The sequence below is a fragment of the Numida meleagris genome, chromosome 1 (genome assembly GCF_002078875.1).
Source record: "Numida meleagris isolate 19003 breed g44 Domestic line chromosome 1, NumMel1.0, whole genome shotgun sequence".
NCBI lineage: Eukaryota > Metazoa > Chordata > Aves > Galliformes > Numididae > Numida > Numida meleagris.
Genome location: NC_034409.1, coordinates 41,188,452 through 41,206,139, shown reverse-complemented (window position 1 = coordinate 41,206,139; position 17,688 = coordinate 41,188,452). Strand labels below are relative to the sequence as shown.

The 17,688-nt window shown below is 38.9% G+C and overlaps 2 protein-coding genes across 5 annotated transcripts in view; one reads left to right on the top strand and one right to left on the bottom strand.

Moving 5' to 3' along the window:
- The window catches only part of METTL25 (methyltransferase like 25), a 60,975-nt gene extending 50,573 nt beyond the window's left edge, over positions 1-10,402 (bottom strand). For 2 of the 4 annotated variants that reach the window (XR_002434686.1, XM_021385298.1), the window contains exons 1-2: positions 10,120-10,402; positions 1,494-1,658 (exon numbers count right to left, since the gene is read on the bottom strand). Coding sequence is in view for 3 of the 4 variants with exons in the window: in XM_021385298.1 (XP_021240973.1) it covers positions 1,494-1,658; positions 10,120-10,354 (400 nt within the window). In the remaining variant the exon portion in view is untranslated. The remainder of the gene's footprint in view (positions 1-1,493; positions 1,659-10,119) is intronic. The other 2 variants (XM_021385299.1, XM_021385297.1) reach the window with 2 other exon arrangements.
- Positions 10,366-15,501, top strand: CCDC59 (coiled-coil domain containing 59). Its single transcript, XM_021385300.1, has 4 exons — positions 10,366-10,609; positions 10,977-11,199; positions 13,225-13,324; positions 14,483-15,501. Exons 1-4 carry the CDS (start codon positions 10,477-10,479, stop codon positions 14,642-14,644), a joined length of 618 nt encoding a protein of 205 aa, XP_021240975.1. The 5' UTR covers positions 10,366-10,476; the 3' UTR covers positions 14,645-15,501.

Here is a 17,688-nt window from a genome sequence, read left to right as displayed (position 1 = left end):
GTTAAAGGAACTGAGGCTCCCGGTAAAAAAAAAAATAGTGTGCTCACACCTACATACATAAAGTATTTACCACCTTAGTTACTAAAGTTTCTAAACTATTTTTAGTCCTACATTTTGCAGAAAGAACACTCTGCCTAGATTTCAGCACATGGAAAATTACACTGCTTGCAGAAGACTACTTTTGCAAGTTTTATTTTTGCTGGGTTTTCTGCTAAATGTTGATTGTGATAGCTTTCTGTTTGTTTCTTTGTTCGTAAATTACTTTGACAAACAAGCAAACATATGTCAATCTAATAGAAAAAAAACCCTCTATTTGGGGACTGGTTTATATACAAACATCCTTTTGTGACATAAGAAAGTGAGGCTCAAATACTTTACAGAAGTACTCTGGATATCACAGAGTAAAGGAAAGCTTAATGTTTAAGTGGTACTGAAACGCTGCTTGTTTACACTGTGAACCCTGGCATAAGTAGATGTTTTCCAATTGAAAAACTGCTTTAACTCTATCGTGCTATGCGTACCCACATCACTAGTAATGACGTAGACAAAGTGAGGAGAGACTGCCTTTCATATATGCCTAATGCAGATCTTCCAGATCTTTTATACCCTTGCTACCCATGGAAATTCAGATACATCAGATTAAAAAGAAATTCTCAGTCCATTCATAATTTACAACACCATCTATACAGAAGTTACAGTACTGTGATTTGATTCCATCAGCCAAGACTGGCAGGGACTGGGATGACCATATGCTAAAAATCATTGAGACAGTCCGTGCAATTTAAAGATGGATTTATGAACAGTCATTGCGTGACTACAAGACTTCCAATGTAAAGGTGCCAACTTGAGAGTGTTTTCAGCCAATCTCTTCAAATACAGACAATGAAACTACTCTAGTTTTAGGACACATATTTTGGACATATTGGTCCAAAAAATACAGAATGAATAAAATCAGCTTCTTTTGAAATATCAGACATTTATTGGGCCATATCCAGATAAATGCCTAAGCACAAGTTTAACATTAAACAAAAGATGTAAGCAAAAAACCGACACTTGAGGAGGTATGGCTGCCTCACTTTAGGGTGAGACTTAAAAAAAAAAAAAAAAAAAGTAATACTAGCATGATTCATGTTGCTGAGGGAGAAGAAAAACAAGGGAATTAACAGGACATTTCATCTGTATGTGAAATAATGATGTGCCTGCTTGCCTATCTCAACCCCTTTAAAACAGGGGGAATCTCTGGGAAAGTCTGTAAGTACTGAATCCCACCACCCCTCTGCTGAAATTTCAGCACAAAAAGTTACTTTCTAAAAAATGGCAATGAAGAAATAATCTAAGAACAAACGAGATCTGAAGTTGAGAAGCACGTACAAAGTAAATGCATGTAAGAACAAAAACAAACAAACAAACACACACAAAGCCACCCTCCAGAACAAAAACTCTGCAGATGCTGTAGTGAGAGAATAAAAATTGAAATATAAATGTAAATATACCACTTGCTCCTTGGCTGTCTCCTCTCAGCGCTTCAAGTATCTCTTCTAATGGAGTACACACTCCAAGGCTGGACAAAGAATAATGCTTAGCAGCCAGGGCAAACAAAGGTACATTGATAAGTTTACTGGAGTTTTCACAAAACACGTCAGAAAATTTGTCGTCATCTGTATGGGAAAGAGGAGATTTCTATTAGAAATGCTTAACACTCCGCAGTAGTCTTCTCACAGAATAAAAAGCAATAAATAAATGGTATCAGACAGAAGTAACAGTTTATTCTGTGTTAGTGGGAAAATTTGCTATTTTTCTAAGGCTATTTTCTTCCCCTTTCAGAGAGCAGGTCAAGATTTGCTCTCAGCTGAACTAATGCAAATGAGGAAAACTATAATTTTAGCAGAGCTATTTTAGTATAATCAACAAGATAAATCAGTAAACATTATCACTTCTGTTTACAAACGCGCGCTCATTATGCCTTTCCTAGTTATCTCCATTTGACAACACATATACTGTTAGATGTTATTTTATAAGAAACGAAGCTCAACAACTTAAGAAATATTTTGACTTAAACTCATTGTATTTACATCATTTCCAAGCTGCTTTGTAGCTGGCGAATCTGCTGGGAGAATTAAATTAATTTTTATTACCAATCAGGTTTGAGCCAAAGTTAAATTCCAGTGCATATTTTGCTTAACTGAGGATGAAACATTTCATTTGGCATTAATTGTTTGGCATTAATTAGTTCTTAAGAAAATGTTCCCTTTTTAAAAACGTACACCTATTTTTAAGAGAAACATACATTGGTAAGAATCATTGACTAAATCTGAGATTGCTCTGTATTTTCTAATTCCTCTGTATTTTAGCTAAACATATTTGCTGAATTCTCCATAGTTTTGGTAAAAGTAATTTTAGATCTCTAAGCACTTACAAATGTTTTATAATAGATTAAAGCTAGCAAGACCGGCAAACAAACTCTTACACTGATTTGAAAAATGTTTCCCAGTTTGCCTTTGGTCCCATGGGTAGATAATGAGCAAGTGCATACCTAGCACGGCAGCCTGCCCACATGTACAACAAAGGATAGAGCTATTTTTATTGACCCCGTTTCTAATACTCTTAATTTTCTTACATGAGTAGTGATCACATATAAATTTCAGTCTATTGAAAACAGTCACAAAAACGTCAACACATTTATTTTCGCAGTGTAACATTACCAAGGCAAGTGTTCAGCAAAAAACTTTTAGGACTAAGAAAGCATAAATATTGTCTAACCCATAACCAGAATTAAATTCAGTGCCTGCATGGCACTTCCTATGCCAATTCTCTGTGATACGAAATCAAGAAAGAAAACCATCTTTCTCTCTAAATGATTGCTTCTTGTTTGAACTTCAGAACATTCGCTAATTTTTAGTTGATTAACCTTCAAGAAAGATAAAAGTGTAATGTGAGGGCTGCTCTGAAAGTAATGCCTCCTGTTTTATTTTATTGACCCACGGCATCAAAGGCAGATGTTGGTGGTATGGCAGCAGTTAGAGCTTTCCCACCAATATTCCATTCCATGTTGCTGCTGTGTGACAGATGGCAGCAGAGGGGCAGTCTGACAGAATGGCATCTGACATGGAAGTGCGGATGAAGCAATGGTATGGCATTCAATTCCTCCATGCAGAAAAAAATTGCACTCCCTGACATTCATTAGCAATTGCTGAATGTTTATGGAGACCAAACGGTGGACGTGAGCACAGTGATGCTGTGCACGGTGCATTTCAGCAGCGGTGACAGCGATAGTGGGTCACCTCCACTGGTGCACACTTTTACAAGCGTGGCATGCAGTTCTTGTTCATTGTTGGTGAAAATGCATCGCTAATGGTGGTGACTATGCTGAAAAACAGTGCTTTGTAGCTGAGAATTTCCTCTATCAAATAGTGCTATTGTGCTTTTTATCTGTTGTAGTTTCCATGGAAATAAATAGGAGGCATTACATTCAGAGTGACCTACATACCTACACAAAAAGTGTACTGTTGCTTTCTGCTGGGTAAATGTTATGCAGATACTTCTTAAAAGAAGAAACTGTCAAAAGAAGAAACTTGAGTTTTTGTTGAAGAAGAAAATTTGCCATTTATTTCTTCATTGGAAGTTCACTCACTTATTTTAGATTTTCAGAGCATGAATAGCATACCACAAAATGTATAAAATGAATGTAGCCTGACTCTATAAAAAATGCATAGAAATCTTATTTCTGATACAGTGGGGAAAAGTCTCAAATATGTCAAGAAAGAGAACAAGGTTTAAGGAGAAACTCAACTAGCAAGTGTATGCCAACAATTTCTGAAAAAGTGATAGAGATGAGATGTTAAGCCTCAAGGCACTGAGGGCTGTTTGACCAGCCAGTATTCAGCAGTACTGCCAGGTGAAGAAGAAATCTGCTTTCCCTGATGAGAAGTGGCTGCTCCACTTCGTTTCATATATAATACAAACTCTTTTAATTACTACTGTACTGGTAAGACCTGTGAAAATTTATGCCCTTTCAAAAATATACGTATGTTCCTTGTTTCATTGGATGAAATTTTAGTTTTAGCATTTTAAAAAGCTGGAGCACATAATAGTGAAACAGATAAATCTTTTTAGCAAAAGCACGTGTTATTAAATATACTGGTCAATCTTGTATGAGAAACCAAAGCAAAAATCAGTCAATCAAAAACCTTTTCCATCCCCAAATCAATTTGTTTTCTTCATGACAAGACATCATATGAAATAAAGGACTTTTGAAAATACACTGGAATGCCATATGTGAGATGCATGAGAAATATATTAATAAAATTGTATTTCTGTAATTTTCATTTTGGAGCACGTATATCACATACCTATTAAATATCCATACTTACACTGCAAATGTACTTTGGTTTCTAAGCAGTATTTTTTCAAAATGTCTGGCTAGATGTTGGGTGTTTTTTAATTGAACTTTACATTTTTAATAGACTAAGCTATACCACTACTGGAAAAAAAACATGCTTTCTATCTTTGCAGTATCAGTTACTTAGGTGTACCAAAGGAAACGCTGTCATTCTTCCCCCCATAAAACAGCATGGCACTAGAATTCACAAAAATACATCAGCACCACCTACCAATTCTATCAGAAGACTGCTAACTAAAAGTATACTAATATATGCACAGTTCCAGTAATATTAAGCAGCTTGGAACTGCCTATAAACATGATCTGTTCTCATCCTTGGGACACGCTTGTTTTGCTATTACTGGAACGATCTTTAAGTATGTTAGTTTTCTCTACTGGAAATAAAATCACCAACAAAAAACCAATCCTCCATGCATGGCAACCAAACAGGATGATAGGAGTACAGAATGGCTTAGTCTGGGACGGATCTTAAAGACTACCCAGTTCCAATCCCCCCTACCGTGGACAGGATTGCCACCCACTAGATCAGGTTGCCCAGGGCCCCATCCAACCTGGCCTGGAACACCTCTAGGGATGGGGCATCCACAGCTTCTCTGGGCAACCTGTGCCAGTGCCTCAGATACCAGTTTATTTCAAAACATCATACTTGCCTATCATCTGAAATAAGAATGGCATCACAGTCCAATGGTAGTGTCTCTAAGATCTACACCAGTAAACCTATTTTCAATACACCCTCCAACTTTCAACCAGAAAACCCCAAGCAGTTTCATTCAAAAAAAGAACATAAATACACACGATGACATATGTGCATGAGTTACCTCAAGTAACATATTTTGTTTAGGTATTTATACCTACACTGCAATGAAGATGTCTATGGACTGAAAGCTACAGTTCTCAAACATTTCTGCCGCTAGCTTTGTAATTGCCTTTCTTCAAACTGGATACTGCTCTGGCCACGTCCTTAACATCTACCAAATAACTAAATGCAAGAAAGCCATTAATCTAGACACCAGCTTTTATCCAAAAAAGCAAAAACCATACTTCCTATCCCCGCTCTAAGGAGTATATATTATATAGCTTATTGGTGTATAATATATTGGAGACTTGCATCTTTGAATGCAACATAATTACATAAACAAACTTAGCACAGAATCATAGAATATCCTGAGTTGGAAGGGATCCACAAAGATGACCAAGTCCAGCTCCTGGCTCCACAGAGAACCACCTAAAATCAAACCATATTTCTGAAAGCAATGTCCAAATGCTTCTTGATCTCCGCCAGCTTGGGGCTGTGACCACTGCCCTGGGGAGCCTGCTCCAGTGTCCACTCACCCTTTGGAGGAGAACCTTTTCCTAATCCCCAGCATGACTCTCCTCATTTCCTCAGGCCCTGTTGCTGACACCAGAGAGCAGAGCTCAGCACTGACCTTCTGCTCCGCTCCTGAGGAGCTGCAGGCTGCCATGAGGCCTCCCCTCAGCCTCCTCTGCTCGGGGCTGAGCAAAACAGGTGACCTCAGCCACTCCTCATGTGTCTTGCCTTCCAGACCCTTCCTCATCTTCACAGCCCTCCTTTAGATGCTCTGAATAGTTTTATGCCCTCCTTATATTGTGGCAACCAAAACTGACCACAGCACTGGACGTGAGGTCACAACAGCACAGAGCAGAGTGGGACAACCCCTCCCCTTGCCATACTGGCAGTGCTGGGCCTGGTGGACCCCCGGGTACGGTTGGCCCTTCTGGCGGCCAGGGCACTGACTCATTCAACTTGCCATTGGTCAGAACCCTCACATCCCTTTCAGCAGGGCTGCTCTCCAGCCTCTTGTCCCCCAGTCTGTACTTATATGTTGGGTTACTCTGTCCTGGTTTCAGAATCCAGCACTTGTTCTTGTTGAATTTCACACAGTTAATGATTGTCCAGCCCTCTAATTTGTCAAGATCTTCCTGCAAGGCCTCTCTTATCAAGGGAGTCAAAAACTCTTCCTTACTCTTCCTTATTTAGTGTCATCTGTGAACTTACTTCGTATACAATTGAATTCTATATACAGATCATAAAAGAGAACTGGCCCTAAAATGGGGCCACCACTAGTGACTGGTCACCAGCCTGATGTAACCCCATTTACTATGACCGTTTGCACCTGAGCTGTCAGCCAAAACCTTGCTACAGGAGAAAAAGAAAAATATAATCAACCATACGCATGGCCATCTTACAGTACTCTACCCTGACAACACTATGGAAAAACATTAAACGTATACAGGAAGGCATTAATCCTAATTTTTACAAGCTACCTTTCAAATAGCTCACCAAGATCAACAGCAGAAGCAAATATTCTGCAGATAACAAATATCAAGGGAAACCACATCATGCTATGCCAAAAAAGTAAGACATTTCTGCAGTCCCTCTCCTTATAAACAGAAGTATCAAAACCCAAATCCTCTCATGCTCATCCCAAACCTCAAACTGTTCTTCCTAAATTCTCAAACTGATACACTGTAACTTTATTAGGTTAAAAACATTGAAAGTTGGAGTTTTCTGCTGCACTTTCAGAACTCATGAAAAGTTTATAAACCCAAAGTCTACTTTACCTTTTATTATGTCAGGTGCTGAAAACGTTACTAATTCTTCTTACAGATCTCACTTAGCTAGAAATTCTTATAAATCTCACTTAACTAGAACTAAATGCAGTAACAAATGTTACAGAACATCTCCGAATTGAGTTTGATGGAGGAACTTTAACAGAACTAGCAGGATCTCATACAAAATCACTGGCCTATAATCTGTAGTGACACTTCTACCAAATATAAAATTGTTGCCCGAGCTTGCCAACTTTAGTTTTAGTAGGAAAAAATCAACTACACTGAGATTTCTGAAGCACTCCTCCAGACTACAGAATGGCAGTTTTCTCAAATTGTTTCTACTTCGGTTGCTCTCAAGATGAAATCTAATACGTCTTTTAACCAGACAGTCCATATACTTGCAAATAAACCTTTGGAAGAAAGAAACATATGCCAAAAAAAAAAAAAAAAAAAAAGGAACTGTAGTAGAAACAGTAATTTAAAGTAAAATAAGAAAATAATTAGGCAGAGATTTTCTGTGCCTGTGTATTCCAATTTGCAGAAATCACATGATAAACAAGATACAATACAGCAAATGCTAGCTTTTAAATGTATAAAATATATAAAAATGGTTTTCTATATCTAAAAATGGACCTGAAAAATTTCTGTAGAGTACAGCTGGAAACCAAGGTTCTAACCTTTATATCATCATTATAGTGAAATATCTGATGAGTGCCTGGAAATATTCTTTAAAACTAAGTTACAGAACATGTAATCTCCCTCTTGCACACAATACGGTACAACAGAATTGTAATTTGTTGCTTATCTATGTCTAAGAGAAAACTACAACTCAGCATATGTATTCACCAAAATCCCCACAGTAAAATAAAATATTGTGCAGAATAACAGCTTTGTGTCAATCCGCAGTAATGTAAATTTTTAATTTGCAGAGCCATGTGAATTTGAACTGACGACCTCACATTTCCAAATCAATTCTGTCAAATGTAGCCTGTGTTCCCTTTTAATTTCACTAGGGATTCTGGAAAACTTCCATAATAGTGTTGGGAATTTGAGTGTATAAATGCACAAACTCTTAGAGAGCAAAGGTTTTACCAGATGAAATCAAAATGCCATTTTACACACACTGTGAGTAAGGTATTTGGGGTACACAACTCCAGCGTCATTCGGACATATGGAACAAATCTCTTCTCATAGCTACACCTCCTCCCAAAAAAAAGGTCATTCTGTGAATGACAGCATGTTAGGAGAGCATTTTAGTACTCATTTCAAACAATATGTATATAACTAACATTTAAATATCTGATTATTTTAACATAAGAAACATAGCCTCAGCAGGAAGGCTACACTCTCCTAAAACACGTGCTTCATTTTAGCCATAAATTGTGTCCTTTGATCCAGTAATTCCTATATTAGATTCTGTAACACACACTTTCAATATAGCTCAAAAAATGATTTTCCAATTTTAAATTCTACAATGCAATATTCCGTCTTCCTGACTTTCTACTTTACAGGCCACCACCTCAGAGTCTGAATCATTTCATGGGCTATCCCATACATACAGTTAGGATTAAGGTAATTTTCCTTTACAGCTTTCTTTTTGATGACATCATCCAAATATCCGTTTTGTTCTAGACTCAATTACATTTATGTCCCTGCTATTGCTTAAAATCAGCTCTGACTCTGACTTTACTTCTGAAATATACTTCACCTAAAGGTTTTGCTCACCACTTCCCAACGCTTTTGCTCGCTGACTGGATCTTTGTCTTGTTTCCATCTGGCTCCCAAAGTTAATTCATAATCCAGCGTCTTTTTCATGCATAAATAAGCTGTTTTTTGTGTTGGTTGTTTTTTTTCCATGACACCTCCACTTTTTAAAAAAGGAGTCTTACAGTTAATATTTTGGAGGTCTTCAGATCCCAGAGACAAATGTTACAAGTGATGTCGCAATTCACAGCTCTTCAATCACTTTCCAAATTCAAATTATTATCTGTTTGCCGTTTATGCCAAAATGTACTCAGCTCCACATGCTGTTTTTTCGTGGACCCTTCCATTATACTCCACATGTTTTTCTGTCTCGTGTGTCATTTCGTGTGCCATTCCAGAACTAATGCTACATGAGATCTATCTACGCTTAACAAGCTTTGGCATGATGCAGTTTTTTCCTCTGCTACACTCTTTGTCAAAGATTTTACCTTAGTTTTGAAACTGATCTCTTTGCCAGGACTCAGGTCCCCAAAATAACAAACCTTTCAGATGCTTTATCTTCATTTCTCTATGCTGCCTGAGAGCATATTACCGGGACGTTTCCCTTCTACACGGAGAGCAGTAAATTCACTCATAGAGTTTCATAGCTGGCCTCCTCTTGAGTTACTTGAAAATTACTAAAAATATGAAGTGCTTCTTAAATAGCTCTTGTCAGAAATAAAACTGCTTTCTGTCTTCCTCTGCCAGGCACTCATTATAACAGATATATAGGAAAGCAGCGCTTAAGTCTTTTCCAGCTGTCCTCCACATTTCCACAGTTTCAACATTTGGAGGACTTTAACAGTTACATCTTTCCACTCGTATGGATTTCAGGTTTTTTTTGTTGTTGTTCATTTTGCTCCAGTTATTCAGAAATTAGTGCGAGGGAAGGCGTCTGACAGCTGGGAGCTTCGTGCCATTCCTCACTCAAAAGGAACTGGGTGAAAGTTTGAAATGAGACCATGACGCCACCTAACACTACTGAGAGCCTCTCTGGGCGCAATTCCTGCACCGAGGCGGTACCGTGAAGGTTCCAAAGACGACACAGTAACTGAGGCGAATGTTGCTGGTCCAGACACAGGCGTGAAGGAGCAGGAACTGCTCCAGGGGGGCAGAGCAGCGGCACAGCACTGTGGAAACCACTGCGGAAAAGCAGCTGGCAAAGGTGGAGTAATAAAGAGCGGCTCAGCAGAGTGGTGTGAGATTCTCCTTTTATTAAAGCAAATGGAAACGACTGCAATCTGACATTGCCACAGAAAAGAGGAGGCCAGGGTGGTCTGAACAGCGAGGACAGAACCTGATAGTGCCTACACCGCCTGAAACACCATGGTGAGAGGCAGTAAGCGCGCAGGTGTCTGCCAGCCCCCGCCCGGGCCCCACCGCTACGCCCCGCCGCAACTCACCCCACTGCACGGCCGCAATGCCGGAGGCCTCCGGCAGGGGGCGCCGCAGCGTCTGCAGCACGACCTCGGGGCGCGCCGCCACCAACTGCTCCCACAGCCCGCGCGCGTAGAACTCCGTCGTGTGGGCGCGGCACAGCGGCAAAGCGCGCGTCAGGAACCGCGCCAGGCGCCGCAGCCCCGCCTCCGCCTCCGCCGCCGGCAGCTGGGCCGGCATTGCTCCGCGCGCCCGCCGCATGGCGCCTCGCGCCCGCCGCCCGCCTCGCGGTGCCGCCGCTGGGCGGACAGGCCGGCGAGTCGAACGCCGAGCGGAGGCGGCGCGCCGTGGTGACGTAGAAGCTGTGCGACGCTGAGGGAGCAATGGCGGCGGCGCGGCGTGCGGGGGCTGAGCAGGGGACTGTGCAAGGCGCGGGCGGCGCGGCCCGGCGCCCACACCGGAAGCGGCTGTGGAGGCCCACGGCAATACGCGGCCTCCTGGGCAGCGTCCAGCAGGGTGAGCCGGGCTGCGGGCACGCGGGTCTCAGGCATTGCAGCCGTGCAGACCCCATCAGCCCGCTGCGTTGCAGTATCGTGTAGCATATCGTGTGTTGTGTTCCATACAAGTAGCATGTTTGCAGTGGTGGGTTCAGGCGGTAATTCTCAGTACGTTTGTACAAGCTCCAGTACTGCAGTGGGGATCGGGTTTTTATCAGTGTTCTTCCTCGAGTCTGTAAAAGGTCTTAATGAACATGACTGGAAGTATTGTCTTTTTCTCTTTTGGGAAGAAAAGGGAGGGGAAATGGCCCTGGCAACAACTAAATGGTTTGCTGCTGCTTCAGTGCAGATGCTTTTGACTCTCTTCTTTTTTCATGTGTTTTCAGGACGAGGATTTGCATTTCGGAGAAAACAGAAGATTGAAAGAAAATACAGGAAGTTATTGAAGAAGGAGCAAAAGATCAGTTCACCACGGGATGATCAGTTCACAGATACTTACCCAGAGCATTTGAAACATCTCTATCTAGCAGAGGAGGAGAGGCTTAAGAAACAGCACAAATCTCCAAATGATTCAGTTCTATCAGAAGAAAAACTTAATAAAGCAGTAGAGTAAGTTGTTGAAATATTAATTTTAAAACAAATAATGTTTTTTATGCTTACAAAGATACTTTAGATCTTACACTTTACATGGACTTTAATATGATGATTTGCTTGAAAAAAGGCAATTAGGCCTGCAATGTTTTTCTGAATTGCTAGAAAATGTAAGGATACGGCTTTGTTGTGTTTGCATCAGAATCAGCACAATTAATGGTGTTTAGGGTTTGATTCCAGAGAAATAATGTGAAAGTTATGCTTGTATTTCAAGGGCGGTGTTCAGGCCAAGTGTAGGCCAATATTTATACTGTTTGTCATAGAATTATTTGAGTTGAAAGCGACCTTTAAAGGTCATCTTCTCCAACTCCTCTGCAATGAACAGAGATATCCACAGCTAGATCAGGTTGCTCAGAGGTCTGTCCAGCCTGGCCTTGAATGTCTTCAGGGACGGGACATCCACTACCTCTCTGGCAACCTGTTCCAGTGCCTCACCACCCTAATTGTAAAAAACTTCTTTCTTATGTACAACGTAAGTAATGCCTATTTGTCCCAAGAACAGGGAGTAACATAAATCTTTGAATTCCAAGCTCTGTATACATTTAAACTTTCAGGAAAAGAATACACAAGAAACACAGAGTGAGACAATCAGATCTAAGCCCTGCAGTAGGAGAAAAGTAGAATTGTGTGTGGAATGGGCAGTTAATTCACAGAGATATCTGATGCAGACTTATTCTTTTCTTCAAACCAGGTTTTTTTCTTAATTTTACTCAAGGTAGGGTCATTCTGATTATAAACAAAATTTGTAATTCTGTATGAATGTGGCTGCTAATGTGGGAGGTGCAGTGACACTGTTAGGTAGGCTTCAGTGCTGTACGAGTATGTAAAATAGAGCTTTGATTAAGTAATTCTATTAAAATATTAGTGTATATTGCCTTTTAAATAGTTTTGCATTTCTGAGAGGGCTGTCATTACTCAGTATTGCCACACGATGGAGATCAGAGTATGACAAAGATTTTTTTTTTCCTTCATAAGGGTTGTATTTTGTGAAATTATTCACTTATCTTTTTTATTTTCTACCTGAGATTTCCTAGATGATGATGGTGATTTCTCAAAGTTTTTTTGCTATGAACAACGGACTAAACAAAAACTAATTCTGTTGCTAAGTATCTAGCTAGGCTTATGTTTTTCAAGTGTGAAATATATGATACCTCACTGTTTACATAAAGGACTTACTGTGAATCAGGAAAAAATAATAATATTAAGCAGAGACATCTATTCTAAGTAACATGACAATAAATGCCAGACAAATGGCACTGTGGAAGTGTTTTTTCTAGAGTTTTCTTTTGTGAGGGATAACTTGTTTTTGAACTTGGGAAGGAACATAAATTCAGCTCCTAATTTCAGAACATTAAGGACAGTAATATACCGTCTATGCCATCTTTTTCAAGAAGAGTTTTAGAAAGGCATTGTTACTACTACGCTTTTTCACTTTGCCATGTCAGCATGACCTCTCTGATGAGAAGTTTGCTGACATTTGCTTGTCCTCATATCTCTGCAGTTGTGTTCATGCGTTGAAACTAGAAAGAGATAACACAGCTCAAAGTTAGTGCAATGGTACAGCTTTTCAAGCTCAGGAGACTTTGTATGTGGGGAGAAAAATCCACGTTTAGGCAATGCTTAGTCTTCATATATGCTATTCACTGAAGATCCAGAAGATAAGATATGTGAATTACTAAAAGTTCCATCAGTCCGGTCCTCAGTTCACTTGGAATGAAGAAATTTAGTTTGCTGTGTTGCTCGATGCTTGTTACAATACATGATACCCAGTACATGTAAGAGTAGTGCAAGTAGGTATTCATACAATGTGGAAAGATGAGCTTTTCTCCTCTCTTACGTAATCTATAAATCTATATTTGTCACCCCATATGCAAAAAACAGTGCAAGACTGATTCTGCAGTGGCTGTGGTATATATGGTGATGGGCTATCTGCAAGCAGACATATTTGAATTTTGTGTTCTTTTTTTTTTTTTTTTTTTACAGACCAGTTGCAACTGAAGGAAAGTTTAAGAAAAAAACATCCAATCAGAAGGCAAAAGAAGAGTATGAGAAAATACAGGCTGAGCGTGCTAAGAAGAAAGAGGTAAATGTTAAACAGAGATCTTTCTGAATTTTAGGCATAGAGTAGTTTAATACTATTTCCATCTGGATTCAAATAGGACCATGGGAGTGAAGCATAGATACTGGTGATATTTCAGTCTTTTTCAACTTGCCGATGATACGTGGGCATTCAGGTCTTTGGAATTATGTCTCTTGGTTCTTACTCTTATCTTGCACTTACAGTTAGAGGGATTTTATTGGGTCATTTATTTCATCAAGAAATGTTTAGATCTTCATTTATTTTGAGGTGTTATTTCTAGTTAATGTTACATTCCAACATTAGAGAGCATCCTTACTAATTTTTGTACATCACAGAAGCTATTTATACCATGAAACGCAAAAATATAGTCAATACATTTATCATCTGTTTGGACGTTTTGCAGAAACATCAGCCTTTGTGAAGGAAGCTAGTTAGCTTGACCAAACTACTTATTAAAATTACACTAAATAAGTGGATGCAAACTATTTGATTTAAAAAAAAAACAAAAAAACCCACAACCTTCCCCCCCGCCCCCAACATAACAAAACTATCCATATAGAGCAAGCGCCTCCATTGAATTAGTATTCTTCTTATCTTAGTAAAGAGAGCAGTCTGTTTTGCTTTGAAGAGGACTGGTCACTACAATAGTTTTGGACCTGATTAAGCTGTCACAACGTCACGTTGCTTGTGATGCTGTTCTAGTATCACAAACATGAGCATCCAAATGTTTCCCATATCATATCTGCCAGTCTTGTGCATGTATATCCAGTATCCTTGCCCCGTCTGGGTTGGCAGGACATTTACATGGGGGTAGTTGAATCAAACTCTTTCAGTCTTGCACTGAAAAGGAGAAGGTGGAAAACTTTTGACACTTGAGTCATTTAAGAAAAAGAAAATAAAGGAACTCATTTGGCAGAAAGGATGTCGTACATTTTGGAGGGCAAACCTTTTTTTGTGGGATGTTCTGCTAAGAAAACTTGGCTCTTCTCTTGAAGCTTCAGGCAATATATATTTTGATTGCAGTATGTGCTGAAACAGTCCTAATTAAGCTTTTAAAGTCAGTGGCCTACTGTCAGTACAAATACCTAATGACTAGTGCTCTTACAAAACTGGATATATTGCTTATAGATTTTTTTTCATAATTATCTCTATTTATTTTAGGAAGCAGAAAAAAGAAAGCAACAAAGAGAAGCAGCTCAGAGGTTGTACAAGCAAAAGAAAATGGAAGCTTATAAAGTACTGAGTAAGAGGACTAAGAAAGGACAGCCAAATCTAAATGCACAAATGGAGTTTCTTCTTCAGAAAATACAACAAAAGACATAAACCTCTGCATAAATCTGTTACAGGTTTTGAGTTACCTATGGACATTTTATTAAATGACTTTTAATAAATAATGTCTTTTTGCTCCTACATGACTTTTTAACATTGGCATGATTTATCTCATCAGTCCAATTGTGGAAGATGTTCGTCCTGAAAGTATTCTATTCCCAAGAGTCAGTGAGACCTGGTACTTTGAAAATAAATGGTCTATATTACTAAGCTTCTATTTATATAATAAACTGAATTCCAATTAATTAGAGCTTGGTACCATCTGAGCATGAATCTACATTTGTTTTCTAGCTCTTAACACTTCCTGTTGGTGTGACTACTACAGTCATGCTTACTGGAGAGGAGCAAAATGAGTGGAGTAAAATGCAACATGGTTGATAACCTCATGAACTGCCAAGGTGAGGAGTGTTCTGTTGGACAGAGTTTGGCACATGAAAACAAAGAGCATAAATTATACTTGGATGGCTATTACTCCCCTTAAAACTTAACAAAAGTAAAAAGAACATATTTTAAAGATATGGTATGTTTCAATCATCTTCAGCACAAAGTATGTATGATTGTAGACCGAGCGTGGCTTCTTAAATGAGATGGATTGGGTGGATTGGTTGAGGTTTTGTTACGCTGAATATATCAATTTTTTAATCTCCCTTCTTAGGAATATATTTAGAAAAATAATTCTGAGGAATTTGAGGAGTTGGACTGATCCTTGTGGGTCCCTTCCAACTCAGGGTATTCTATAATTCTGTGAAATCTTAATTGATTTGGAGATTTAATTAGTGATCTTTAACTTAATGGAATGAAAAGGTTTGTATTGAAATTAATAAAATGTGTAATAAAGGGAGTTAAATCTTTTTTAAGTTTATGGAGGAGCATTCTGTTATGCTTCTGCCTTTATCTTAAACTACTGAGGCAGCCAAGAAGTAATACTTCTTTATGTGTATGATAAAGATTACTTAGACATTAAGGATGAAATTTCTCAGGGCATGCTCTGTAAGATTTGCAATACTTTTACAAATTATAACAATTAACCACATTTAGAAGTTGATGTCAACTGCACAAATGCAAAATATTCCTTATTTAAAATGTATGAGAAATATAAACAGTTTTGAATTGTTTGACAAGTACTGTTAAATGAAGAATAGTTTAGGAGTTTGAGTTGACTAAAATTCTTATGTCAGTATCCTGAGGCTTTTTCCAAACATAGTTAAACATTTTGGAAGGCTTGGCATCTTTTCCATCATATTTTTTAGGAAAAACTGGACCCAACTCATAAGATGAATGTGGGAGACTTTCTGAAATGGACATGTCCATTCCTGTAGGAGAGAAAGGAAAAAAATGATATACCAGTATTGTTCTATGCTTTCCTGATAAGTGCTGTAATTAAAATCATCACAGAATGGATTTGGTTGGAAGGGATCTTAAAAATCATCTAGTTCCAACCCCCCTGCTGTGGTCAGGGTTGCCACCCACTGGATCAGGCTGCCCAGGGCCCTGTTTATCTTGGCCTTGAACAAACACTTCCAGGGATGGGGCACGGTCAATTTTGAATTGCTCTGCACAGAAACAACAAAGATTAGTAACTGTTTGACAGTAGTGCACAAGACTTAAAATGCTTCATCTAATTTGTGAATAATACAAAAGGAATACCATCCATGTAAATTCATGGTTGAAATTCATCCTTTTTTGTTTGCATGTGTCTCTAACCTGTACTGTCTTTTAAAACTCTAGCTAAGGAAATATAAAGCACAAGTATTTAAAATTGTTACCTTAAAAAGACCTCCTCCCAGTTTGCCATTAGCTCAGTTATATCTACTGGGCAGAAATCTGCAGGAATGTCAGCATTCCTGTTTATATAGGAAAGATTTCAGAAAATGCTAAGTCTTAGACTAAGAATGCATTAGTTCATGGCCATCCTGGATTACTGTTATCACTATAGATTCCAGTATACTGCCTGTATACCAGTATCCTTTTAGAGACAGTGTCTATCTGTAGACCAGTTGGATAAAATTTGAATGATGCATCTGAATTATTTTTTTTTCTCATGTTGACTTTACTGACAAAATATTCTATATGCTGAGTAGGATAGGTAATAGGGTAAAATGAGCTATTTCTTTCTTTATTTTGGTATATGTGATATAATTTTACCACATCTCACAAATCAGCTCAATAAAACATACTTGTAGCGTACCCGGTTAGCATTCATAATTCACTCGTAATTTAATGGTTTCACATCATTCCTCCTTAGCAACAAGAAGTCTCAGTAGTTGATGAGTAGAAAAGAACAGAATTTTATCCTAAAAAGAAATATCTTTTTTCACTCATGTTATTCTCTGTTTAAGGATTAGAAGTATGAGAGGAATTCAGGATACAGAGTATGTGTTCCATGGTACTGTTAACAAAAATTAATCTTGCGTCATTCTAACTGTAGTTGTTGTTCTCCTCAGTCTTTTTGCTCTCTCTACTCAGGAATATGTAATACAAAACAAATCACACTTGCCTGATTTTCCTGACAGAACCAGAAGATGCCTCCCTCTCTTCATGCAGTGCTTAAGACAGTCTGGTCAGGTAGAGCACTTGATCAAACACTGTTGTGGCATATGACCTTAGCCCCATCATTGCTCGTTTAAAGTAGGAGGGACAGTTTGAATCCTTTCTCTCAATCACTTTCCTCCATACCTTTATTTGATTTGGAGATAAAAGGGGGCTATTAGTAAGCCCAGTTTATTGGAGACTCAGGTGAGAGATCTTTTTCTCTGCTAGCATTTGATTCTTGAGATAAGGGTTCTAAAAAGGAAAAAGAAAGCTAAATTTACATATTTGCTAACTATATTTTGCTAATTACCCACGACAGTGCTGCCCAGTGTCTCAGTACTTCATCTGCCTGCAGTCCTGCAGCATCAAGCTCCTTACACCAGTTCAGCACCACAGAAACATAGAGATGCAACAGCAGCAGCTCTGGATGATCCAAGGTCATGAAGGCACAGTAGGGAATTGAACCTTTGCTTTCATTTACAGAGCAGCACTGTTAACAGCTGATC

What these genes read in the sequence shown, in the direction of transcription:
- CCDC59 (XM_021385300.1), top strand. Translation starts at nt 10,477, where the DNA reads ATGGCGGCGGCGCGGCGTGCGGGGGCTGAGCAGGGGACTGTGCAAGGC. An exon ending in AAACTTAATAAAGCAGTAGA is followed by an intron (nt 11,200 to 13,224) that starts GTAAGTTGTTGA and finishes TTTTTTTTACAG; the next exon opens with ACCAGTTGCAACTGAAGGAA. An exon ending in AGCGTGCTAAGAAGAAAGAG is followed by an intron (nt 13,325 to 14,482) that starts GTAAATGTTAAA and finishes TATTTATTTTAG; the next exon opens with GAAGCAGAAAAAAGAAAGCA.